Below are 26715 nucleotides of genomic sequence, written 5' to 3' on the forward strand. Positions count from 1 at the left end.
CTGGGGGCACCCACATTCTCCACCCAAAACATTTGATCTAGTTTTGGATGGAAAGGTTTGCACCCATCTGTGTCATGTTTTTATGCCCTTTTGGCCCCCAATTGGAGGGTCTGTCGGTGGCTCCAATAGAACTTGTAAGCACTGATTGCGTGAGAAGCAGCTGGGGGTGCCCATATTCTTTACCCAAAACATTTGATCTAGTTTTGGATGGAATGGGGGGGGGTTGGACCCATCTGTGTCCTGTTTTTATGCCCCTTTCACCCCCCATTTGGAGGGTCTGGCAGTGGCTCTAATAGAACTTGTAACAGCAATGAATGAGTGAGAAGCAGCTGGGGGCACCCACATTCTCCACCCAAAACATTTGATCTCGTTTTGGATGGAATGGGGGAGGGTTGAACCCATCTGTGTCATGTTTTTATGCCCTTTTGGTCCCCAATTGGAGGGTCTGTCGGTGGCTCCAATAGAACTTGAAATGGCACTGAACGAGTGAGAAGCAGCTGGGGTTGCCCGCATTCTCCTTCAGTGTTGTTACAAGTTCTATTGGAGCCACCGACAGACCGTCCAATTGGGGGCCAAAAAGGCCTAAAAAGATGACACAGATGGGTTCTACCCTTCCCCATTCCATCCAAAACGAGATCAAATGTTTTGGGTGGAGAATGCGGGCGCCCTCAGCTGTTTCTCACTCATTCATCAGTGCTGTTCCAAGTTCAGCTAGAGCCACCAACACAAACCATATACGAGTCATCTTTCAGCCCCCACAACCCTTGTAGATGGGTTTGGACTATCAGTGGAGATGAAGGTGAAATTCCAGACCACAGGAGCAGCAGAGTCACGGAAAAGCTATTTTAGGGAAGAAACACACAACCAACCACCGGCCCAAATCTGCAGTCTGAGTAGTGTTAAGACTGATTACCAAGACATGGTTTTGAGGTCCTTCATTTGATGGTAGTATTTATTAATAACAAGCTAATCCCCAATTTGCTGGAATAATGTTGCACCGAGGCCACCCAGAGGCAACCCATGCTGACCAGGGACCTAACACCAGGCCCAGGCCTTATCTGCTCAGCAGGGGCTGCCTGTGGGTGGCCTCAGCACAGCATCATTCAAGCAGAGTGCAAAGGAATCCGGAGTCAGTCTAAATCCCTCCCCTGCTTACCCCCCTCCCCTCCCTCTGGGCATAGCTCCACCAGTAGAGTAGAAGGAGGGACAGGGGTACTGGCTGTGAAATGTCCTATTGGACCCTTCACATGTGCAATACGAGTGAGATTTTCCCCAGGAACTGCAGTAGGCGGCACACTCATTGGTATTTGCAGGATACTGGGGAGGGGCATGCATCACAATTTTCAGGGGATGGGGTGGAGAGGGACAGGCATAGGGGGTGCTTAAAGTGTATGGGGAGACCAAGCAGGCTGTATGGGGCCCCATGATTTCTACTTGTGCTCCTACGATATCCACTCCTAATTGGATTAAACAAGAATTGATTCTGGGATGTGGACACTGGAGGCCGCCATCATGGACTAGACTTTAGGATTGTTCGTTGGTGATGTCACTGATTCCTCACCATCTGGTTGGCTATCTTCATGTCTTAGGTTCGCTTGTGCCGAGTTGTTGGAAATGGTACGTATTGAGGGGTCCAGTCGTTGGGAGTGCACAGAGAAGACACATGATGTGTGTAGTGGGAGGCGGCCTCTAGAAATTCAGGAGCAGCAGGTAGCGCATACGGGCCTGGCTCTCCTTGTAGACGAGGTATTCGCTCTGACTGAAGTACGAGTCTTTGAATTTAGACATTTGTATTGGTGGTCCTTGAGGGACAATGATTTTCCGCCCATCCAAAGTCAGCTCATAATCCTTCTTGGGGTCTATAAATCAATCATAGAATAACATAAAAACCGGATAGAAGGATATACACCATTATCAGCAACAATGTCCTATCTACAGAACCAAAGAAGGGTCTTAATGTGCCCAATACAGTGACAAGCAGCAGCTTTGTCCTCGGAACCCAACCCCCATGACATACTTGCCCCAGGACCCCTCATTTCAGGCCTTTTAGTATTTGTGACCTAAAGTATATTTATAGACAACAAAAAACAAATAAAATAACTCTTAACAAAATCAAAAGGTACATTTAGAGGTCTATGTATAGATATGGTAAAACAGCCACACAATCAGGATGAAAATTGCCGCATTTTCTCTAATATGTGTAGTTCCTATATCATCAGTGCCACCTAGTGGCCATAATTAATTTTTTTTTTCCAGAAACACCTCAATCATATTGTGGCCACTAGATAGTATAGGAACCCAGTACTGTGACAGGGTTGTCCAGCACCCAGGGCATGGATCCAGAATTGCACCCCCCCTCCCCCGTTAATACAGGTCTTAGAATGGGTGTACCACCCTGTGTCTGTTCTTTGCCTCCTTACTAGACTGTGCCCGGGGCAGCTGAGCCTCTTGCCCACTCCTTTGTCTAGGCACCCCCATGGGAGCCACACATAATAGAGGAAGTACATCATTTTTGTCCTAATTGTGCTGATTCTTATCATATCCGCACAGTAAACATTTTACACATAGACCCCTAAGTGTACCTTTTAATGTATTTTAGAATCATTACATTGGACTTTTGTTGGCTCTGAATATACATTGCTAAAAAAAAAAAAGGAACGAACACTTTTTAATCAGAGTACAGCATCAAGTCAATTAAAACTCCTAGAATATTGATCTGGTCAGTTAAGTAGCAGAGGGGGTTGGTATTCAATTTCAGCTGCTTTGGTGTTAATAAAAATAACAACAGGTGCACTAGATGGGCAAAAGTGAGACAACATCCAAAACAGGAATGGTTTTTCAGGTGGAGGGCACCTGTCCCTACTCCTCTTTTCTGACTGTTTGTCACTAGTTTTGCATATGCCTAGGGTCAGTGTCACTACTGGTAGTATGAGGCCATATCTGGACCCTATAGAGGGGGTCAGTGTCACTACTGGTAGTATGAGGCCATACCTGGACCCTATAGAGGGGGTCAGTCACTACTGGTAGAATGAGGCCATACCTGGACCCTATAGAGGGGGTCAGTATCACTACTGGTAGTATGAGGTCATACCTGGACCCTATAGAGGTTACACAGGCAGTCCAACTCCTCCAGGATGGCCCATCAATACGTGTCATTGCCAGAAGGTTTGCTGTGTCTCCCAGCACAGTCTCAGAGCATGGAGGAGATTCCAGGAGACAGGCAGTTACTATAGGAGAGCTGGACAGGGCCGTAGAAGGTCCTTAACCCATCAGCAGGACCGGTATCTGCCCCTTTGTGTCAGGAGGAACTGGATGAGCACTGCCAGAGTCCTACAAAATGACCTCCAGCAGGACACTGGTGTGAATGTCTCTGACCAAACAATCAGAAACAGAGTTCATAAGGGTGGCCTGAGGGCCCAATGTCCTCTAATGGGCTCTGTGCTCACTGCCTGGCACCGTGGAGCTTGATTGGTATTTGCCATTGAACACCAGAATTGGCAGCTCCACCACTGGCACCCTGTGCTTTTCACAGATGAGAACAGGTTCACCCTGAGCACATGTGACAGACGTGAAAGGGTCTGGAGAACCCATAGAGAACGTTATGCTGCCTGTAACATCGTTCACCATGACCGGTTGGGTGGTGGGTCAGTGATGGTCTGGGGTGGCAAATCCATGGAAGGACGCACAGACCTCTAGAGGCTAGACAATGGCACCCTGACTGCCATTAGGTATTGGGATGAAATCCTTGGACCCATTGTCAGACCCTACGCTGGTGCAGTGGGTCCTGGGTTCCTCCTGGTGCATGGCAATGCCCGACCTTATGTGACAAAAGTATGCAGCCAGTTCCTGGAGGATGAAGGAATTGATACCATTGAATGGCCCCCACACTCACCTGACCTAAATCCAATAGAACACCTCTGGGACATTATGTTTCGGTCCATCCGACTCCGCCAGGTTGCACCTCAGTCTGTTCAGGAGCTCAGTGATGTCCTGGTCCAGATCTGGGAGGAAATACCCCAGGACACCATCCGTAGTCTCATTAGGAACATGCCCCGACATTGTCAGGCATGCATACAAGCATGTGGGGGCCATACACACTACTGAGGACCATTCTGAGTTGCTGCAATGAAATTTCAGCAAAATGGACTCGCCTGCTGCATGATTTTTTCACTTTGATTTTCGGGGTGTCTTTGAATTCAGCCCTCTGTAGGGTGAATTTTCGTTTCCATCAAACGATGTGGCATCCATTCCTTCCTAACACATTACCCAGTCCATACCAGTATAGATCCCAACACATTACCCAGTCCATACCAGTATAGATCCCAACACATTACCCAGTCCATATCAGTATAGCTCTTAACACATTACCCAGTCCATACTACCCAGTCCATACCAGTATAGATCCTAAAACATGACCCAGTCCATACCAGTATAGATCCTAACACATTACCCAGTCCATATCAGTATAGAAATCCAGCATGAAATTTTTCCCCATTGAGATCTGATGTGTTTTCAAAGTGTTCCTTTCATTATTTTGAGCAGTGTATTTTAGGGCAACCAGAAGATTCAAATTCATAAATTGCCCAAAAAGGCTGGAAATGAGGAGTTCGGGGGGAGGGGCTATGTATAAAACCCTGGCTGTGCAGATATGATAAACATCCGCACAATCAATGCAAACATTACCACATTTTCTCTAATATGTGTAGTTCCTATATGGTCAGTGCCATCTAATGGCCACACTGCGTTTTTTGTTTTACAGAAATCAGGAAGCTAAAATGTGTCATGGCCACTAGGTGGCAATGACGATCTAGGAACCACCCATAATAGAGGAAGTACAGCAATTTTAGTTCCGTTTATGATATTTGTCCAATCAACACAACAAACATTTTATACATAGACGGTTTAGTTTTGGATGCAGTAGCAGAAGTACTAGAAAGGACTATAACCCCATTCAGATTTTATTGCGGTCTCGCTTTCATAGTGTCCTGGTAACCATTTTTTACCAAAACAGTCACCAGAAACATAAGTAAAAGGGACATTTTCCAAAGGGGACACCTGGTGACAATGAAAAAGGGGATTTCCCATTACTTTGGAGAGATTTCCTCCCAACTCTTGCTGGGTCTCTGTGACAGGGAGTGAGGGGGAAAAAATCCTGAAAGGGGTTCTTACCTTTTCCTAATATATCCAAAAAAAAAAAAAAAACTTGTTTAGACTTTGAAGATCACCTAAACCTTCTTACCACCCCACCAAATGTATTTCTGAAATATATAGAGTGGCCTTGAAGGCATTAATCATCCGGGGTCACAGCATTTGGTCACATGAGCTGTGTTGAAGGGAAAGATTACCCAATCAGAACCCTCAACCTTTCCTTTGGCAGAAAGTATGGAATCCCAGTAGTTTGCTCCCACAGCAGCACTTTCTCCACTTTAAATACAACGGATAAGGAAGAGATTTGCTAATCCTCACCTGGCTCTGTGATCCCGCGCGCCACCACGCTGTGATACCCCGCGGGGGCCTTCTTCAAGGATGGGTCATCTCTGGTGATGTGGTACTCCTCCCCCAGGGCCACTTCATTCAGGAACATGATTCCGAGGGACTTCGAGGTGCAGCCAACTGCGAGAGAAGAAAACAGATCACGGTTGTGAAATCATCAATTCACGTTTCAAATATCTACCATACAATGGTTAGCTCTGTAATCTTGCAGCATTTTGCCCTGGGTTCAGTTCACTACCAGTCCCCAGTTGCATTCTTGGGAATGTTGGGTATGACAACTGATGGCCATAGAGGGAAAAACTCTCCTCATCCAAAAAGTCTCGCCGGCCCACAGCTGCACTTTTGGCTATGTTGGGTATAACAGCCAAAAGTCTAAGGGGAAAAATTCTCCCCATCCAAAAAGTCCTACCAGCCCACAGTTGTACTCTTGGCTATGCTGGGTATACCTGCCTACATTTGTAGGGGGAAACCTGTCCTCATCCAATAAGTCCCACCAGCCCCCAGTTGCACTCTTGGCTATGTTGGGTATAACAGTCGACAGCCATAGGGTGAAAACTTTCTTCGGTCAATAAGTCCCACCAACCCACAGTTTCATTGTTGTCTACAGGGCTGCTGTTAGAAATCGCGGGGCCCCATACAGACTACCTGGCAGGGCCCCCCCCCCAAGAAAATATTAAAGATATATTTAAAATTACAACAAAATCACTATTACCAGACACAAATAACATAACTCACATAATTCCTGCTAAATCTAAAAAAAAAAAAAAAAAAAAAAAAAAAAAAACTAGGTTAATAAATAAAAATGAAGATGAGATGAAAAAAAAAAAAAATATACAGGCTGGGCAGTTGGAGCTCATGGATCAGAGAGACAGAGGGAGAGAAACAAAGTTACAAATCAACTCCTGAGCAGAGATAACATTAGAGCCAGTGCTGGGAGGGGGGCCATACAGGAAGGGGGATTAGTGAGGGACAACTGTCTTTCTCAGCAGATAAAAGCCGATATCAGGGAGAGGGACAGATCAAATTCAGGTGCTGGAGGAAGATTTCTGTATTTGTTGTCCATCACTAGACCCCCTCCCTGTGTGGGCCCCCCTGTGTGCTCGGGCCCCCTACAAGAGGGCTGGTGGTCCCCTCCTATCAGCGGCCCTGGTTGTCTATGTTGGATATAACAGCCTATAGCTGTAAGGGGTAAGCTCTCCTCATCCAATAAGTTCACCCAGCCCACAGTTGCACTCTTGGCTGGGGCTGCGATGACGTCACTCCCGCGCATGCGCGCAGGAGTTATTTTCCGGCAAGCTCGCGGCGGGCACTCTGAAGGTCCCCCCCCGGACCTTCAGAGTGCATGCGCCGCTCGCGTGAGCGGCTGCATGCACTGCAAATATCTCCTAAGCCGCGCCGGTTTAGGAGATATTAATTGTACCTACAGGCAAGCCTTATTATAGGCTTACCCGTAGGTAAAAGTGTAAAAAAGCGGGATACTACCGCTTTAAGGGGGTGAAGTTTTAACTCTTTGTAACCTCTAACAAAGATCCTCATGGAGTTTACACAGGGATTAGACTCAGGACTCCGGCAGGTGAACAGGGTGGCGGGGGGATCATTTTAATCAGTGAGTGGGAAAGGCTGTCAGAGATCCCGTCACTCCAGGATAGACAAAGCAGAAGCTTCACTTTAAAATTTTCCACCATCTTACCGTATCCTGCAGATTTACTGTTCTCCGAGGCGAAGTAGATGCCTCTGCCCACACGTCCTCCTGAATGAGGCATTATACGCAGGCCGCTTTTCAGGATGGCTGCCACCACTGCTACGTTGGTGCCGTGCCACAGCAAGCGCCGGTTCTCAATGTCCTCATGCTCTTTGAGTCTTTCTTCCTGCGGTATTAAGAGATGCAAAGAATGGCAAATTAGAAATAAAAGGAAAAGACCATCCCGGGGACTCGTTACAATATAACATTTATAGAGATATCGACTGCCCAAGGTGTCCCAACTTAATCACTGAAGTCTCATAGAAGCAATAATGTGTTATAATCATTTTAAAACATATTCAATCTTGTTAAATGTGCAGCTTTAAATAAAATGATACTGATATGAAGAACCTTGTTCAGATTCTTCCTGTTATAGGGTGACAACGCTCTGGCCCTGTCTCCTAATTGTGCTCCTGTGTTGTCACCCTGTCACATGCGTCGTCTGGTGGTAAAAAGCAGTTTTGAGGCCCATTGACACAAACCCACAATGTAAAGTATGACTGACCTCCAAGTCTCGCTCCACGCGCCAGACATTCAGGATTTTCAGCGACCTATAGGAGGGTCCGGTATTCTTCACATAATTATCAATCACCTTAGAGAATTACAAGAGACGTTACATTTATAGAAGCCCAAGGCTTTCCCATCACCACATCCTACTAAATGTAAAGAGCTCTGCGCTGAGGTCCCAGGTCTGTACACCTGCTGTGCCCATTATGAGGGGTTCCCACCATCCCTGTGCCGAGTTCCTGGGTCTGTACACCTGCTGTGTCCATTATGAGGGCTTAGCAGTTAATTCTCCTATTATAATCTAGGACTTACATATGGAAATAACATTTAGGCATGAATAACCTTCAGCGCCTCAAACAACATGCTATGATTGATAGAACTCTTTTACATAAAACCGGTTTCAATAAAAGTCTAAGGTCCCATTGTCCTGAGCCCTTGGTTCTCTCACTCACCTTGTACTCATCCGATTTAGGAGCTAGTAAGTTGAGCTGACACTTCAATAGCTGATAATCCACATCCAGGGGGTGGGGGACCTCTTCCAGTTTGGATTCCTGTTCCTGCTTCACCTTGTCGGCCTGCAGAGTCTGAGCCAGCTCAATGTCTGCCAGGACCTGACGGAGTAATGGAAGTATTTAGAGGGGAACAACATGGCTAACAATATTCTGTGTATAAAATAAACCCCGGTACCAGTAGCATGTCCTTCTTGGCTTGCAGGACCTCAAGGCTGTCGATAATAGGGGGTGTCTGGCGTCCGAAGTTGTGTGGAATGATTGTATAGAAGCGGGAGGAAAGGTCGCTCAGCTCCGGCTTTTTGGCTTTTCTGTCCAACGCGGCCTGCAGGTCCTCCAGAGCGCCGAACCCCTTCGCTATCTGTCCCTTGCTCAGCTTCCCTAGCGGCATCTTCTTTATGTCTGCAACACAAAGAGGTCCCCTTTATTCAGCACCCTTCACAATTTATGTCTAACCATAGAGCTAGTCCATAAAGGCAAGTTTGCTTTATCTTCATCTTCTGCTTCTTTTACTTTAAGGCTTTTATTACCAAAGGAAGGCAATAGAGCTAGCTCTTACTCTACCAGAGATGGTGAACCTTGGCACCCCAAATGTTTTGAAACTACATTTCCCATGATGCTTATGCACTCTGCAGTGTAGTTGAGCATCATGGGAAATGTAGTTCCAAAACATCTGCGGTGCCAAGGTTCCCCATCACTGCATCTAGACTCATCTGGATGGTGCATGGTCAAAGGTTGCGAACAGGACCATCACACCAACACCTCCTTAAATTGATGGTGTTCATGTTCCTCCAGTGAAGGGTCCTCCTAATACTCCATCATACAAAGACACTGTAGACCCTTTTCACTATGACTGTCCCCTATGTAAAAAGTCAGCTCTGTAAAGACATGCTGCAACCAGATTGGTGTGGAGGAACTTGAGTGTCCTGAACAGAGCTCTGACCTCAACCCTACTGATCACCCTGAACAGAGCCCTGACCTCAACCCTACTGATCACCCTGAACAGAGCCCCAACCTCAACCCTACTGATCACCCTGAACAGAGCCCCAACCTCAACCCTACTGATCACCCTGAACAGAGCCCCGACCTCAACCCTACTGATCACCCTGAACAGAGCCCCGACCTCAACCCTACTGATCCCCCTGAACAGAGCCCCGACCTCAACCCTACTGATCCCCCTGAACAGAGCCCCGACCTCAACCCTACTGATCATCCTGAACAGAGCCCCGACCTCAACCCTACTGATCATCCTGAACAGAGCCCCGACCTCAACCCTACTGATCATCCTGAACAGAGCCCCGACCTCAACCCTACTGATCATCCTGAACAGAGCCCCGACCTCAACCCTACTGATCATCCTGAACAGAGCCCCGACCTCAACCCTACTGATCCCCCTGAACAGAGCCCCGACCTCAAACCTACTGATCCCCCTGAACAGAGCCCCGACCTCAAACCTACTGATCACCCTGAACAGAGCCCCGACCTCAACCCTACTGATCCCCCTGAACAGAGCCCCGACCTCAACCCTACTGATCCTCCTGAACAGAGCCCCGACCTCAACCCTACTGATCACCCTGAACAGAGCCCCGACCTCAACCCTACTGATCCTCCTGAACAGAGCCCCGACCTCAACCCTACTGATCATCCTGAACAGAGCCCCGACCTCAACCCTACTGATCACCCTGAACAGAGCCCCGACCTCAAACCTACTGATCACCCTGAACAGAGCCCCGACCTCAACCCTACTGATCACCCTGAACAGAGCCCTGACCTCAACCCTACTGATCACCCTGAACAGAGCCCCGACCTCAACCCTACTGATCACCCTGAACAGAGCCCCGACCTCAACCCTACTGATCACCCTGAACAGAGCCCCGACCTCAACCCTACTGATCACCCTGAACAGAGCCCTAACCTCAACCCTACTGATCATCCTGAACAGAGCCCCGACCTCAACCCTACTGATCATCCTGAACAGAGCCCCGACCTCAACCCTACTGATCCCCCTGAACACAGCCCTGACCTCAACCCTACTGATCACCAATGGTGAGCAAGGTCTTTTATTTTTGGTGCCCAACATGAGGCCTGATATAGGAGTCAGGTCTTCTCATTCAACATCAATACCTGAACTCATAAATGGCCACAAATTCCCACAAGTACCCTTAAAAATGTTGTGGAAAGTCTTCCTAGAAGGGTGGAGGATCTTATAGCAAAAGACATATGCTATAGACAAAGGGGTGCTACTCCATATTAATGGCTATGGGATGGGGGGGGAGCAACTTTAGGTAAATGGCCATGGGGAAGGGGGGGAATCTCCATGTTAATGACCGGGGGGGAAGCAACTCCATGTTAATGACCCCAGGGTGGGGGGGGGGGGGGCTTCTCAGTGGGAGTAAAAGGATGGTATAGACACAAAGGGGGACAACATTATTTTAATGGCCATGGGCTAAGGGAGGAAATTCCATATTAATGACACAGAGGGATAGGTAACTCCATATTAATGGCCCTATGGGAAGAGGGGGGGGGGGCAATTCCATATTAAAGTGGTTCTAAAGCCCCAATTTTATTCCTAATAATAAACACATCATACTTACCTGCTCCGTGTAATGGTTTTGCTACTCCATATTAATGGCTATGGGATGGGGGGGGAGCAACTTTAGGTAAATGGCCATGGGGAAGGGGGGGAATCTCCATGTTAATGACCGGGGGGGAAGCAACTCCATGTTAATGACCCCAGGGTGGGGGGGGGGGGGGCTTCTCAGTGGGAGTAAAAGGATGGTATAGACACAAAGGGGGACAACATTATTTTAATGGCCATGGGCTAAGGGAGGAAATTCCATATTAATGACACAGAGGGATAGGTAACTCCATATTAATGGCCCTATGGGAAGAGGGGGGGGGGGCAATTCGATATTAAAGTGGTTCTAAAGCCCCAATTTTATTCCTAATAATAAACACATCATACTTACCTGCTCCGTGTAATGGTTTTGCACAGAGCAGCCCAGATCCTCCTCATCTTGGGTCCCCCCTGAGGCTCCTGGTCCTTTGCCCTTATTGAGTGCCCCCAAGAGCAAGCTGCTTGCTTTGGGGGCACTTGTATGTGCCTTCTCCCGAGCCACCTCTGTGTGTCTGTGGGACACAGAGTGTGGCTCAGGCCCGCCCCCTGCTCCCTCCTCACTGGCTTTGACAGTAGCGTGACCTGCTGTGTCCCAGCCAATGAGAAAAGTCCCAGGAAAGCCTTGGCTCTCATGCACATCGCTGGATTGGGCCTAGGTAAGTATTAGAAGGGATGCCGGGGGGGGGGGGGGGGGGTTGCACACTGAAGGTTTTTTACCTTCATGCATAGAGCCACTTTTTTGACCATGAGGGGGGCAACTTCATATTAATGACAGGGGAGGCACCTCCATATTAAAAGGCCATTTGGGGGGGGGGGGGCAGCTATATAATTACCATGGTGGGGGGCACTCCATATAAAAAACTATTCCTACTACTTCCTCTTTAGGTTAAGGGTTATTCATTTATAAAAAAAAAAAAAAAAAATAGTGGTCTGGGAAAATGCCACATTATGGTCACTAGATAGAGCTGAGGATATGATCCTCAGAGCCATCTAGTGGTTATAACGTGGTACTTTCTGGAACCACTATTTTTATGAGAGATTAACATTCGATCTGGAGAGGAAATAGGAAAATATTAATTTTTCCCCACAGAATAAAATGTACCAGCAGTCCTAGCCCTTCTGGAGAAAAAGCTATGCAATTATTTTATAAATACATCCCTAGCTGTTATAGACTGGGGGCTGGCTTCCATGCACCTCTTTTAATCCTTTTCAATTTGTTACATCCCTAGCTGTTTGCTTCATATGGATTTGTCATTAATTGTATCAATTGATAAGTAGCATAAATGTCTCTAATTTTCTCTCTTTTTTTTTTTATGAAAAAAAGGAGGGGGGGGGGGGGGCTTCTCCATTTACCCATTTTTATTATACAGGATTTATATAGTGCCAACAGTTTGCGCAGCGCTTATTTACCCAGATTCATGGTCTGCATGGCCTCCTTGAACATGTCGCTGCTGAAGATCAGGGTCATGAGATCCTGGGTGGGTTTGTCCAGGGAACATGGCTTCACCTTCTTTGACACGCCGTCCACCGTATCCACCTGGGGGGGCAGAAAGATATACCTTAGCGGTCAGTATAAAACGTGGAAGTTGTACACATTCAGTCAACAAATCAATGAACAAACCCCCATCCAGCACCCAAATATAGTCACCCTGTCTATGATTGGTTGTGGGGATATAGAAAAAAAAAAAAAAAAAATTGGTAGAGATGTTGTAGGTCTCTTCTGCCAAAAAGCTTCTTCCTCCCTTCCTCTTGCAATTTTTTAATGCCTTCGTGACTGGCCCTCACAGGGAGGGGGGGGGGGGGTCACATGATTGGGAGCCCATTCCGCTGGCGGTTGGTGACAGCTTAGGCAGTGTGCTAAGAGCGCGCAATGTGCGCCCTCTCAGCATACAACTTTAGGCTACCGTGGATGCATATGTACAGTGGCTGAGCATTACCCCCAGTCATTAGAAGGTTAATAAATGTGAAGAATTTATTAAAAATATATAGCAAATGTGCTGCGCTAATGTAAAATGACTATAGTTTATAAACCATAGAAATATCATAAGAAAGAAAAGAAAAAGAAAGAGAAGAAAAGAAGGAAAAAAAAAAACACACACCACAACCATACAATCCCATATACACAATCCTATACCCTCCCCAACCATACAATCCAATATACACCATCCTATACCCTCCCCAACCATACAATCCCATATACACAATCCTATACCCACCCCAACCATACAATCCAATATACACCATCCTATACCCTCCCCAACCATACAATCCCATATACACAATCCTATACCCACCCCAACCATACAATCCCATATACACAATCCTATACCCACCCCAACCATACAATCCCATATACACAATCCTATACCCTCCCCAACCATACAATCCCATATACACAATCCTATACCCTCCCCAACCATACAATCCCATATACACAATCCTATACCCACCCCAACCATACAATCCCATATATGCAATCCTATACCCTCCCCAACCATATAATCCCATATACACAATCCTATACCCACCCCAACCATACAATCCCATATACGCAATCCTATACCCTCCCCAACCATACAATCCCATATACACATTCCTACACCCGCAGTTGATCCAGAGGAAGGCGAAATACTGCGGCAGGCTGGCCCCCCTGCACGAACCACGTCGCTCACGCTCCTGCCCCCACTCAGCAGCGGGGACTCAGATGCACGAGTCAGGCAGCTCTGATTGCCGCCTGGCATCCGCGATCGCTCTCCACTGAAAGAGAAGAACGGTCAGCTGTTGTAAACACATCTGACCATTCTTCTCCCTGGAATGATCACAGAGCGCCTGTGATCCTTCTATATAGGATCACATGTCTCTATGGTCATTTTACAAGCCCCGCCCCCATACAGTTAGAAACCCTCCCCTAGGCTCCTCGGTCAAGGACTTCCCCTCGGCTGCTGACTGGACCACAAAGAAGTAGCTGGTGACCAATAATCCCAACACTTTGTGACAATTCTAAGTCCACCTACCTTGACCATGGCCTCTACATTGTCCTCGCCCTCCTCATCGTCATGCTCCACCTCGATCATGGTGTATTTTCCAGCGTGCGCAGTGAAATTCTCACGATCTGACCAGTTGTTCTTCGTCTTATCCTTAAACTTCTTCTCAAAATCCTTCTTGGCAGAGGCTAGATCTGCGAAATAATTTGGCTTGTTCTGGCCGATCTCCCCCTGTAATGAGAGGAGAATGATGGTCAATTGACAGACCAGGAGCAGTTTTTGGAGGATAGTCACCTGGCCAGGTGAGTTCAGCTTCCTAATTACTTACCTTTACAGGAAAGCTTATGATAGGCAACCATTCTCAGGGTTTCTGTTCCTGCATGCTTGTGGTTTATATTTCCATTACTCTATTATATATAGATCTGTAGAGCCTCCCTCTAGAGCAGGGGTCTTCAAACTTTGGCCCTCCAGTTGTTCAGGAACTACAATTCCCATCATGTCTAGTCATGTCTGTGAATGTCAAGAGTTTTACAATGACTCATGGGATGTATAGTTCCACAACAGCTGGAGGGCCGCAGTTTGAGGACCCCTGCTCTTGTGGTTATGTGTATTATAAGCAGCGCGGTCAGCAACCCTACTAGACATCAATTACCCTCACCGCTTGTTTATTCAGTCTGAAAAGAATGGTAGACTTGCAGCGAGGGAGCAAAATAGCAAAGCACAATCATTGTGCTTTGCATCACATCTACATCAAAAGGAAGCAAAATGTAGAAACATTTACACTATAGGGCCAAGGGTTGGAGTGCTCCAAACTAAGGTGAAAGACACACCTTTCTCCTGCGCTCAGAAAACGAGGCTCCCCGACTGCTCTTCCCACAGGACTTTGCAAAAGGAGTCTCAGATAGCTATGGTCTTGCTGCCCTAAAGGACTGGGGCAGTCCAACAGTAATGCAAACAAAAAACACAAAAAGGGCGCACCGACCTAGCGCATTATCCTCAATAATGGTTTTATTGTTGGAACATAAAAATGGCTACTCACAAACGGAGATGAAATCAATCATATCGGACTCAGAAACTTGAGTGTCAGAAGTAGTCCATACGAAAGTCCATTGTCCTATTAGGACGACGGCTGACGCGTTTCGAGGCCTACGCCTCTTTCTCAGAGCCACCTGAGGAAGAGGCGTAGGCCTCGAAACACGTCAGCCGTCATCCTAATAGAAGTAGTCCATACGAAAGCCCATTGTCCTGACACTCAAGTTTCTGAGTCCGATATGATTGATTTCATCTGTGTTTATGAGTAGCCATTTTTATGTTACAACACTAAAAACATTATTGAGGATAATGCGCTAGGTCGGTGCGCCCTTTTTGTGTTTTTTGTTTGCAAGGGTTGGAGGGCACCTGGCCATCATAGCTGGATGTGCTTGTTGAAACCCAAGGGTACCGGAGGGTAGGTGCAGGGCACTAAACCCAAGTTTTTTTTTTTTTATAGGCATTCGAAAATCTTTAGTTGCCTTGGTTAGGCAATTCCTCACAAAACAGGAGTCTTCCCAGTCAAGGAGGGTCACCAGGCTTGAGTAGTCTATAACAAATACATCGAATGAGAACCCAAGTATGTATTACATCGGTCTTTAAATGCTGAAAGCGCAACCACTAAAACACATTGGTTCTTTGTGGTTGTCCTTTTGCAGGTCAATAAAGTCAATATTCGGACTCTCATTCTGTGTGTGTTTGGGGGCTCCTTCCGATTTTGGGGGGGGGGGGGGGGAATTATACAAGCTTGTTGGGCATCCCATTTCAAAATCATGGCCAATTGGCCATTTCTATAGGGTTATCTCCCTTTGCAGCTTCCACATCCTCTACTCCTCTGAAGGTTTTCCACAAGATTTTGGATTGTGTCTGTGGAAAGTTGTGTCCATTTGGAAGGTCAGGGGGTGATGTTGGATGGGAAGACCTGGCTCACCTTCACATTCCAATCCTTCCCAAAGGTGTCAAGTAGGGTTGAGGTCAGGAATCTGCAGGACACTCAGTTTTTTTCAGCGGCATCACTAGGGGGGGCAGAGGCGGCCATGAACCCCCAACATTATGCTTTGTCCCCCAACAGAATCCCAGGCACCTCCTGCTCTGGGAAAGCGGGTCGGTATGCCCAGATTGCGGGATCCCGAGCCACCATCCCTGTGAAGAACAGAGTCAGCACTACAGGAAGCTTCCTGTATAGTTCCAGTTCCTGTCACTGGTGAAGTGATACCAAATGTACTCCGCCTACGACAGACATAGGAGCGATACAGGAGGCATCGGCTCCGCTCTCTACTGCAGCCGCATGCTTCCTCTTTTTTCACCTGGTGATTAAGTCTGTTGTTTATTTAAGAGAACAAACTGTCCTCCACCCTCCTGAGGAGTCAAGGTGTGCAAGGGAGAAGTGTGCATGTCCATACACTATAGTCTGACAGAGCAGACAGAGGGCCCAAGCCTCTTAGAGTGGTTAATTCGTTGCATGGCTGCAATTAGTTTACATAATGATGCCACTGCTGACCTGTTTTTGGAAGAGGAGGTTCCAAGGCTCCCATTCATAACCTTGCTGCTTTACTGTATACAGGACACCTAAGTTTCCTCACACCAAACTAAGTCTTCATGGTGTTTGCTTGCTTTGATGGTACTCACCACACGGCCCCAGCGATTCCAGGTGACGTATTGGGGTGGTTTACTGTCAGGGCAATGGAGAAGTTGGATGATGTAGAATTTATTGTTGTTGTGCCCAATGTTGGTTTGGTTCAGCATGCAGTCATAGTCCTCAAACACCTGAAATAAGGACCAAAAACGTACAAAGTTAGGTGACGGATGATGCGATAAATCGGGTGAAGTAACAGCCATGATCTGCCTGCATTGCACAGAGAAGAACAGAGACTTGCTGTCATTAGCATGTTGGTGGGGTGAAGGGAGAAACCAGGCAAGCAAACTATAAGCAGAACAAACTTTAGTGGCATTTTCTTTTTTTCTTAGTAGGGGTGCCTAAGTGAATACCCACTTCTGAATGGGGGAGGGGCGTCTGTACTGCAGGGTCTGTGCTGGGGAAGAAAGGGGGGGTCTGTACTGAGGGGTCTATACTGGGGAGTAGTGGGGGCCCATCCGGTGGGGGCGCAGGGGTGCCGCGCCACCCCCTAGTCCATGCGCCCGACCCCTAATCTACATGCAGGGCGGCGGACGCATGGATTCCAGCCAGAGGCTCTAATTGGCTTCAAAAAGGGCAGGCTCGGGGCATAGAGCACTGCTCTCAAAGCCCACTCAGTTGTGTGACATTAGCGAATATTTACTAATATATTACAATCAGGAAACGGGCTCTAAATACCGATTGGCTGGGAGTCCCAAGACCTGATTGGCCATGAGTCCTAACTCCTGATTGGCCGGGAGGAGAAGCGACCGCCGGAACTCGGGAGGAGACGCAGGTGGCAAAGCCGCCACCTGTATGGGGTAAGTGCAGGGGCTGGCGGGGGCCTGACAGGCGATCGATCAAATGATGGGGGGGTTATGTGGTTTGGCTGACTGGGGGGCTGTGGGCTGCCCCCCCAAGAAAATTGAGCTCCAGCCGCCACTGCTGGGGAGGAAGCTCTATTGTACTGGGGGGGTTGACTATCCTGAGTGGTCTATACCGGGGAGGACATTCTGTTGTACTGGGTGGGGGGGGGGGGGACTGTCCTGAAGGGTCTGTATTGGGGGTGACTGTCCTAAGGTGCCTGTGGTTTGGAGGGGGAGCTGCTCTGTGAGACAAACATGGGTATCAGATCCCTACCCTCCTCACTAATTCGTAACAAAGGACTGGCCACTCTCACACCACACTGCCATTTAAGTGCCACTCTCCGCTGCACCCTGCACAAAGATTTTCCAGCTCGCTGGGCCATAATCTAGGTGCCAGCAGCCTAAAAGTGATTGTCACTGGGCTAATTATTAAGCAAATAACCCTTTAACTGCCACCACCCCCATTTTTTTTGGGACCAAGCAGGAGGAAACTTGTAATTTTAGCAATACCAAATTATGATTTTAGAATAATCGTCTGTAACACACACACACACACACACAGGTATGTTCATAGGCAATTTATCCTATACAGTAGCACTCTTCAAGAGAAAGGTTCTTTGTTTCCTTGCATTAAGAGCTAAGGGACACTTTTCAAAATAAGGTTTTAATAATGACAAAGTCCACAATTGGTGCAAATAAAATATTTATCGGAAAAAAGGTGTTTCAAAGAAATGAATACATAATTCAGCAACAGAGAAATAAGGTAGAATAAAGGAGGAAGGATACTTGCAATCAATGTCCTGGGTGTTATCAAAGTTCAGTTGATGAGCCAGATGTTATCGGTTCTCAAACTTTGACAGATGTTCCTGATTTGATGGTAAAGGAGAACGCACAACTGTCTTGGCATCTCCCTTTTTCTCTGGGATCAAAGGAGGTGTTGACAGATGCCGCTGACCAATAAAACGTCTAAGGAGATTCCATGGGCTGTCCTGGGTTTATGACAATATCATGTCTCTTGCACACAGTTTTATACCACTATTCATATCTTTGAATATGTATGGGTTGCATTCTTGAAAGTAATACATTATTGTTCAGCATTGAATTTCGCACCCAGGGATACTAAACACAGGGTAGCTCAGATAAACTTGTCACCCAGGGAATATCTGACAGCTATCTTCCCTTCTCTATGTGCTAGTGTAGTCATGTATGACCTTGATTCGTTCAATATGACATTCCCCATTCAAAAATCTACTTAATATTATTGTGTCATGTTCCTGTCTAAGTCTATGAATTGTGTGTGGATTTGTTAAGTTTTGAATTTGGCAGAGGTCTCTGAAGGGTCACTTCTGGCTCTTATTGCCTTTTACGATCCCCATTAGTTATGGGTATCCTTTTATGGCATGCTATGTATACCTAATGGACGTGGTCATAGTTTTACGATAGGACAGCAGAAACCGACATCCTTCCAGGACTCAGTTAGCTGTTTCCAGCTCTGCACAGGTCTAAGCGCTGGTTTCTGAGGTCTTTGGAGTAAGACTTGAGGCTCTTTTGAAGTGTGCTAAAGTTAAGCCTATTAATTCAATGAATTAAAGGAGGAGGGAGGGGGTAAGATCGCTGCTGCAATGTGTAACTGTTCTTCAAGACTGCCATGGCTGACCTTAACAACATGGCTGCAAGCTACAGCTTTTCGTGTGTCCAGTATGTGATATTATCACACTCTGCATCAATGAAAAGGACTGTGCTTTGTTTATATAAACAAACCAGGGAATGTGCACCCAGCACAGCACTCACCTCGTATCCGGTACCTCTGCTCAGCGAACATGCTGAGTCTATCTTGGCTTTCCCTTTCTTCCCAGAAGCAGCTTTCAATGCCTCTACAGCGCTCTGAAAGCGGTCAGGGGGAGGGGCCTGAATCTCCTCCTCCTTAATTTCCTCTTTGACTTTTGTCTTTTTGCCTCTCTTGGTGCTCTGGGCCTGGGTTGCTGCCCTCCTCTTGGGTGCCATCTTTGTATGTTGTCTCTGCAAGAACACAGGAGGAATGACAAACTCAAATTATTGATTATAGATTTCCTGCATTTACTTATCTATTGTACCAATGCAAAAAAAAAAAAAAAAAAGACGGTCAAGAAATGAGAGTAACAAGCAGTGGTGGCTGGTACATTGGGGGCACAGGGGCGCCGCCCCCCTATACATGCGTTCGGCCCCCTAATCTACATTTCTGGGTGCCGGATGCATGGAGTTCAATGGGGCTTTTTTTAGCATGTGATTAGAGCCAGAGGCTCTAATGGGCTAAAAAAAAAAAAAAAAAAAAAAGTGAGACCTGAGACCCGTTTCCCGATTGACCGAAAGGAGAAGCCATGCCATTGGCCATGGAGGAGGAGGGAGGAGATGAAGAAGACAGGGGGGGGGGGGGGGGAGAAGCCGAAGCCGCCACCGTCGCCGTGTGCTGCTGCTGCCTGCCCTTCCTCCACATATCCAGGCAGGGCGAGTGAGCCGGCGATGGGGGGTAGGTATGGTGTGCAGCCTGGTAGTATGGTGCGGTCTGCCTGATGCCCCCCCCCCCCCCCCCGTCCCATGGAGCACCAGCCGCCACTGGTGACAAGTTTAATAGTTGGCACAGAAGTAGCCAACACGCTCCAGGGGCTCACCAGTCCCCCTTCATCCAGGCTTGTTGTGCAGAATAAAAGACTATGTAGCAGAGGGGACTAGGAGGATATGGTTAGAAAGAATGTAATAAGGTGCGTAGGAGGGCTTGTATAGGGTGCCAACCAAAAAGATGGCATATTGTGTTTTCTAGGACAAACAAGGCTTTCTTTTGGCGATATTGTCTGGCAAAAATGATTGCATTTTTTTTATGCAATCCTTTATGTAAACTTTTCCAACTTTGATCAGAGTAAGGGCTCTTTCACACGGGCGGTCCGATCAGATCCGCCTGTCAGTTTTTTTAGGCGGATCTGATCGGATCCTCCATGCAGCTCTATGGGGCAGCGGATGTCAGTGGAGACACCTCCGCTGACACCCGCTGCCATCCGCATCCGATCCTGTGCTGAAATCTGGACGGATGGAAACCCTATTTTTCCATCCGTTCAGTAATCGGAGCGGAGCGGATCTGATGAGAGTGGACAAGCGGTCCGCTCTCCTCCGATCCCCCATAGAGGGCAGCGGGTGCTGAGACACCTCCCTCTCCGCTCTGCATGCGGAGACGGAGCTGTCATCCGCCCGGCTCAGCGGGGATCGCGGATCGATCCCCGCTGAGCAACACGGATCCGCCTGCGGAGGCGGACCGTGTGAAAGAGCCCTAAGTTTAAAGAAAACAGTGCTACTGTAGATACAATGTATACATTTTATTCTGTTATTTGTCCTATTTGAAATGAAACTAAAATGATGGATCTGACACAAAGCAATGCAAAGTTATTTACAAATTTTATAAAAAGGGGTTTCCCAATGTTTATATATATATATATATATATATATATATATATATATATATATATATATATATATATATATATATATATATATATATATATATATATATATATATATATATATATATACACACACACACACACACACACACACACACACACACACATATATTATACATATACACACACACAGAATATCTCACAAAAGTAAGTACACTCCTCACATTTGTGTAAATATTTTATTCTATCTTTTCATGTGACAACACTGAAGAAATGACACTTTGCTACAATGTAAAGTAGTGAGTGTACAGCTTGTATAACAGTGTAAATTTCCTGTTCCCTCAAAATAACTCAACACACAGCCATTAATGTCTAAACCGCTGGCAACAAAAGTAAGTACACCCCTAAGTGATAATGTCCAAATTGGGCCCAGTTAGCCATTTTCGCTACCCGGTGTCATGTGACTCGTTAGTGTTACAAGGTCTCAGGTGTGAATGGGGAGCAGGTGTGTTATATTTGGTGTTATCGCTCTCACTCTCTCATACTGGTCACAAAGTTCAACATGGCACCTCATGGCAAAGAACTCTCTGAGAATCTGAAAAAAAGAATTGTTGCTCCACATAAAGATGGCCTAGGCTATAAGAAGATTGCCAAGACCCTGAAACTGAGCTGCAGGGCAGTATTCCAACATGATAACGACCCCAAACACACCTCCAAGATGACCACTGCCTTGCTAAAGAAGCTGAGGGTAAAGGTGATGGACTGGCCAAGCATGTCTCCAGACCTAAACCCTATTGAGCATCTGTGGGGCATCCTCAAACAGAAGGTGGAGGAGCGCAAGGTCTCTAACATCCACCAGCTCTGTGATGTCATCATGGAGGAGGGGAAGAGGACTCCAGTGGCAACCTGTGAAGCTCTGGTGAACTACATGCCCAAGAGGGTTAAGGCAGTGCTGGAAAATAATGGTGGCCACACAAAATATTTGGACATTGTCACTTAGGGGTGTACTCACTTTTGTTGCCAGCGGTTTAGACATTAATGGCTGTGTGTTGAGTTATTTTGAGGGGACAGCAAATTTACACTGTTATACAAGCTGTACACTCACTACTTTACATTGTAGCAAAGTGTCATTTCTTCAGTGTTGTTGTTAAGTGTTGTTATCGGAGCCATCGGAGGCGGTCCTCCCCCTCTTTAGGCAGGAAGTCGAGTGAGGGCAAGCTGGCCCCCACTTGACTATGGCCTTGGAGGACCAGAGTGACTTCATATGTCGCTTCCTCCTTACGGCCTTAAATGACCCGTTTTTTTTTTTTTTTTTTGCTTTTTATTGTAGATGTGAGGTCTTTTTGACCCCAGATCTCACATTAAAGAGGACCTGTCCTGCTTATTTCTATTACAAGAGATATTAACATTCCTTGTAATAGGAATAAAAGTTATCGAAAATTTTATTTATTTTTTTTTTTTTTCCGTAAAGTTTATTTAAAAAGGGGACAGTGTAAAAATAAAAAAGGTAAAATAAATAAATAAATAATAATAAAAAAAAGTAAAGCGCACCGTCCCTCTGAGCTTGCGCGCAGAAGCCAACGCATACGCAAGTTGCGCCCACATATATAAACGGTGTTTAAACCACACATGTGAGGTATCGCCGCATTCGTTAGAGTGAGAGCAATAATTCTAGCCCTAGACCTCCTCTGTAACTCTAAACTGGAAACCTGTAGAAATATTTAAAAATGTTGCCTATGGAGATTTATAAGTACCAATGTTTGTTGCCGTTCCACGAATGTGTGCAATTTTGAAGCATGACATAGGTATCTATTTACTCGGCTTAACATTATGGAACAAATTTGGGCTAACATTACTGTTTTGTTTTTTTATAAATACTGTGAAAAAAAAATTTGCATTTCAAAGACTGCTGCACAAATACCACGTGCCAAAAAATATTCCCATGATCCCCATTTTATTCTCCAGAGTTTATTCTCCTTTGCTTAAAAAAAAAAAATAAAAAATAATACAGATTTTAACAAGTGTCAGAAATAGGCCCGATCCTTGTGTTTTTATAGAATAAAATTAATCAAATACCATTACCATTCCCTGTTTAGTCCTTTACTCCTGCCCCAATCTCCAGACAGAATGGAGCCCACCAATCACCAGGAGTATAGATAGTATTGGATAGATACCTGTATAGATAGTATTGGATAGATACCTGTATAGATAGTATTGGATAGATATCTGTATAGATAGTATTGGATAGATACCAGTATAGATAGTATTGGATAGATACCAGTATAGATACCAGTATAGATAGTATTGGATAGATACCTGTATAGATAGTATTGGATAGATACCTGTATAGATAGTATTGGATAGATACCTGTATAGATAGTATTGGATAGATACCTGTATAGATAGTATTGGATAGATATCTGTATAGATAGTATTGGATAGATACCAGTATAGATAGTATTGGATAGATACAGTGTTAATTTCGTCGACTAAAACTGAATAAAACGTTTTCGTCGACTAACATAATTCAGATGACTAAAATACGACTAAAACTAAAATGGCATTTTAGTCAAAAGACTATTAACTAAAACTAAATGGAAATTTTCTGCCAAAATTAACATTTGCATGCTCAAAGCTTAGTACCATAAATAACATATTAGATTTTTCACTCCAGGACCAGCAGTAGTATATAATGAGTTTGGAAATTGTAGAGAAATGCTTAAATAATGCATTACAAATTACAATTGAACTACACCCATTAGATTATAGATGACTAAAATGAGTTTTAGTCGACTAAAATGTAGGACATTTAGTCGACTAAAATATACTGGAGTTTTAGTCGGCTAAATACGACTAAAACTAAAACACTTGCAGAAGACTAAAATGGGACTAAAACTAAAATGCCATTTTAGTCCTAAGACTAAGACTAAAACTAAATTGAAATTTGCTGCCAAAATTAACACTGGATAGATACCAGTATAGATAGTATTGGATAAATATATGTATAGATAGTATTGGATAGATACCAGTATAGATAGTATTGGATAGATAGTATTGGATAGATACCTGTATAGATACTATTGGATAGATACCAGTATAGATAGTATTGGATAAATATATGTATAGATAGTATTGGATAGATACCAGTATAGATAGTATTGGATAGATAGTATTGGATAGATACCTGTATAGATACTATTGGATAGATACCAGTATAGATAGTATTGGATAAATATATGTATAGATAGTATTGGATAGATACCAGTATAGATAGTATTGGATAGATAGTATTGGATAGATACCTGTATAGATACTATTGGATAGATACCTGTATAGATAGTATTGGATAAATATCTGTATAGATAGTATTGGATAGATACCAGTATAGATAGTATTGGATAGATACCTGTATAGATAGTATTGGATAGATACCTGTATAGATACCTGTATAGATAGTATTGGATAGATACCTGTATAGATAGTATTGGATAGATATCTGTATAGATAGTATTGGATAGATACCTGTATAGATAGTATTGGATAGATACCTGTATAGATAGTATTGGATAGATACCTGTATAGATAGTATTGGATAGATACCTGTATAGATAGTATTGGATAGATACCAGTATAGATAGTATTGGATAGATACCTGTATAGATAGTATTGGATAGATACCTGTATAGATAGTATTGGATAGATACCAGTATAGATAGTATTGGATAGATACCAGTATAGATACCAGTATAGATAGTATTGGATAGATACGTGTATAGATAGTATTGGATAGATACCTGTATAGATAGTATTGGATAGATACGTGTATAGATAGTATTGGATAGATACGTGTATAGATAGTATTGGATAGATACCTGTATAGATAGTATTGGATAAATATCTGTATAGATAGTATTGGATAGATACCTGTATAGATAGTATTGGATAGTATTGGATAGATACCAGTATAGATAGTATTGGATTTCTTATCTTGTGGATCGGTTTTGAGCGTCTTTCTCTGTATTTAGATTTGCTGTTTGCTCTCTGGGTGTGTCCGGGGAATTTTATTCTTAGTGCTATGGCAACGGAGAGAATGCCCAAAAGACGTTTTCCCCACATGTGACCGGTCATAATAACTGACGCCAAGATGTCATCACCTGACACCAGAAGAGAAATGTCTGTTTGTTATCGTTGTAGCTCCGGAGAAATTCTTTAAATATCTGTAACAGAAACCGCGGTGCGAGTTTTAAAAAAAAAAAAAAACCATTGTGAGGTTTATCTGGGCATTGATTATAGAACAATACACCTCCTGTCACACCAGAAAAACCTGTTCCTAAGCCGTTGCAATAAGTGCAGTCCACCTGTATGATTATTTATTGTACATCCAGGCTGCTACCAAGGGCCGGATGTATGTGGAGGCCATGGTCTGATTGGAAACATTTTCTAGAGATGCGACAGGTCCTCTTTGAATTGAACTGGTAGGTAGGTCAGTGATGTGAAGCCGCCTCTCATGGTGGCAGTCAGAGACTAGAAGAAGTGTGTGGCTCACAAGGAATAAAGAGTGGATGGGGGGGTCAGCCTGGATTAAGGTGGAGGGAAGATCGGGAGCACTGAGCCCCTAGTTCTGGAAGGTGTACCTCTCTGGTGATTGGTGGGCTCCATTCTGTCTGGGGGTTGGGGAAGGAGTAAAGGATAACCAAACAGAGAATGGTAATGGTATTTGGTTAATTTTATTCTAGTTGTTGGTTTGTTTTTGTTTTTTTCAGGCCCCTTTCACACCTGTGCAACTTGTCATGCAACGTTGGACATCAGTCGTTGGACATGTTTTCCTATGATAACCATTCATATATGCACAACCTAAAGTTGCAGCAACTTCAAAAGAATTTCATGCCTTTGGTCTGATTTTCATGCAACTTGAGGGCCATAAACTTCAATGTCCACCCTCAAAAGTTGCATGAAAGTCGTACAATGCAACTTGTGTGCAACAGTTGTCCATTAAAACTGGTCAAAGCCAAAGTTGTACCCAAATTGCACCCACCCAAAGATGCATTCCAAAGTCGGTGCAACTTGGAGTCGTACAAGTGTGAAAGGGGCCTTAAGGCTCCAGTTACACTTGTGCGACTTGTCATCCAACTGTGGACATCAGAGTTGCGGGACAAGTCGTTCCCCATGTTGTCCTATGATAACCATTCATATATGCATGACTTAAAGTTGCAGCAACTTCAAAAGAAGTTCATGCAACTTGAGGGTCATAAACATCAATGTCCACCCTGAGAAGCTGCATGAAAGTCATACCTGAATGTTATACAATGCGACTTGTGTGCAACAGTTGTCCATTAAACTGGTCAAAGCCAAAGTCGTACCCATATTGCACCCATCCAAAGTCGGTGTATTCCAAAGTCGGTGCAACTTTGGAGTCCTACAAGTGTGAAAGGGGCCTTAAGGCTCCAGTTACACTTGTGCCAGGGGCGTAACTACAGGGGTTGCAGGGGTTGCAATCGCTACCGGGCCCCATGCTCCAGGGGGCCCGGTAGCAAACCAGTGGGTGAACTTCTAGGATCTCAAAGGTCACACTTGCGACCGGGCCCTGGCATTTCACCACTGTGGGGAGGCCCCAAGATTGCAGGAAGGGGGCCCACTGCAGAACTTGTGAAAGGATCCTGATGCGGGACCATAATAAAAGGCCATGCAATGAGATTAAAGAGCCCCAGGATTAGTGGGAAGAGCCCCGGGCTTGAAGGGAAGGGCCCCGGCCAGGGGGGCCCTTCATGGTTTCTTGCATCGGGGCCCTGAAGGTTCTAGTTACGCCTCTGACTTGTGCGACTTGTTATCCATCTGTAGACATCAAAGTTGCATGTTAAGTTGTTCCCCATGTTTTCCAATGATAAACATTTATATAGGCACGACTTAAAGTTGCAGCAATTTCAAA

The 26715-nt window shown here is 45.3% G+C and overlaps 1 protein-coding gene across 1 annotated transcript in view; it reads right to left on the reverse strand.

Moving 5' to 3' along the window:
* Positions 1-1577: 1577 nt before the first annotated feature.
* The window catches only part of PARP3 (poly(ADP-ribose) polymerase family member 3), a 45622-nt gene continuing 20484 nt past the window's right edge, over positions 1578-26715 (reverse strand). Inside the window, exons 2-11 of the mRNA XM_082265454.1 lie at positions 19153-19380; positions 16510-16647; positions 13882-14082; positions 12278-12404; positions 8429-8652; positions 8194-8352; positions 7740-7826; positions 7184-7361; positions 5467-5613; positions 1578-1859 (exon numbers count right to left, since the gene is read on the reverse strand). Of these exons, the coding sequence (XP_082121580.1) occupies positions 1690-1859; positions 5467-5613; positions 7184-7361; positions 7740-7826; positions 8194-8352; positions 8429-8652; positions 12278-12404; positions 13882-14082; positions 16510-16647; positions 19153-19365 (1644 nt within the window). The 5' untranslated portion in view covers positions 19366-19380 and the 3' untranslated portion in view covers positions 1578-1689. The remainder of the gene's footprint in view (positions 1860-5466; positions 5614-7183; positions 7362-7739; positions 7827-8193; positions 8353-8428; positions 8653-12277; positions 12405-13881; positions 14083-16509; positions 16648-19152; positions 19381-26715) is intronic.

The sequence above is a fragment of the Pelophylax lessonae genome (assembly GCF_965119305.1).
Source record: "Pelophylax lessonae genome assembly, chromosome: 8".
Lineage (NCBI taxonomy): Eukaryota > Metazoa > Chordata > Amphibia > Anura > Ranidae > Pelophylax > Pelophylax lessonae.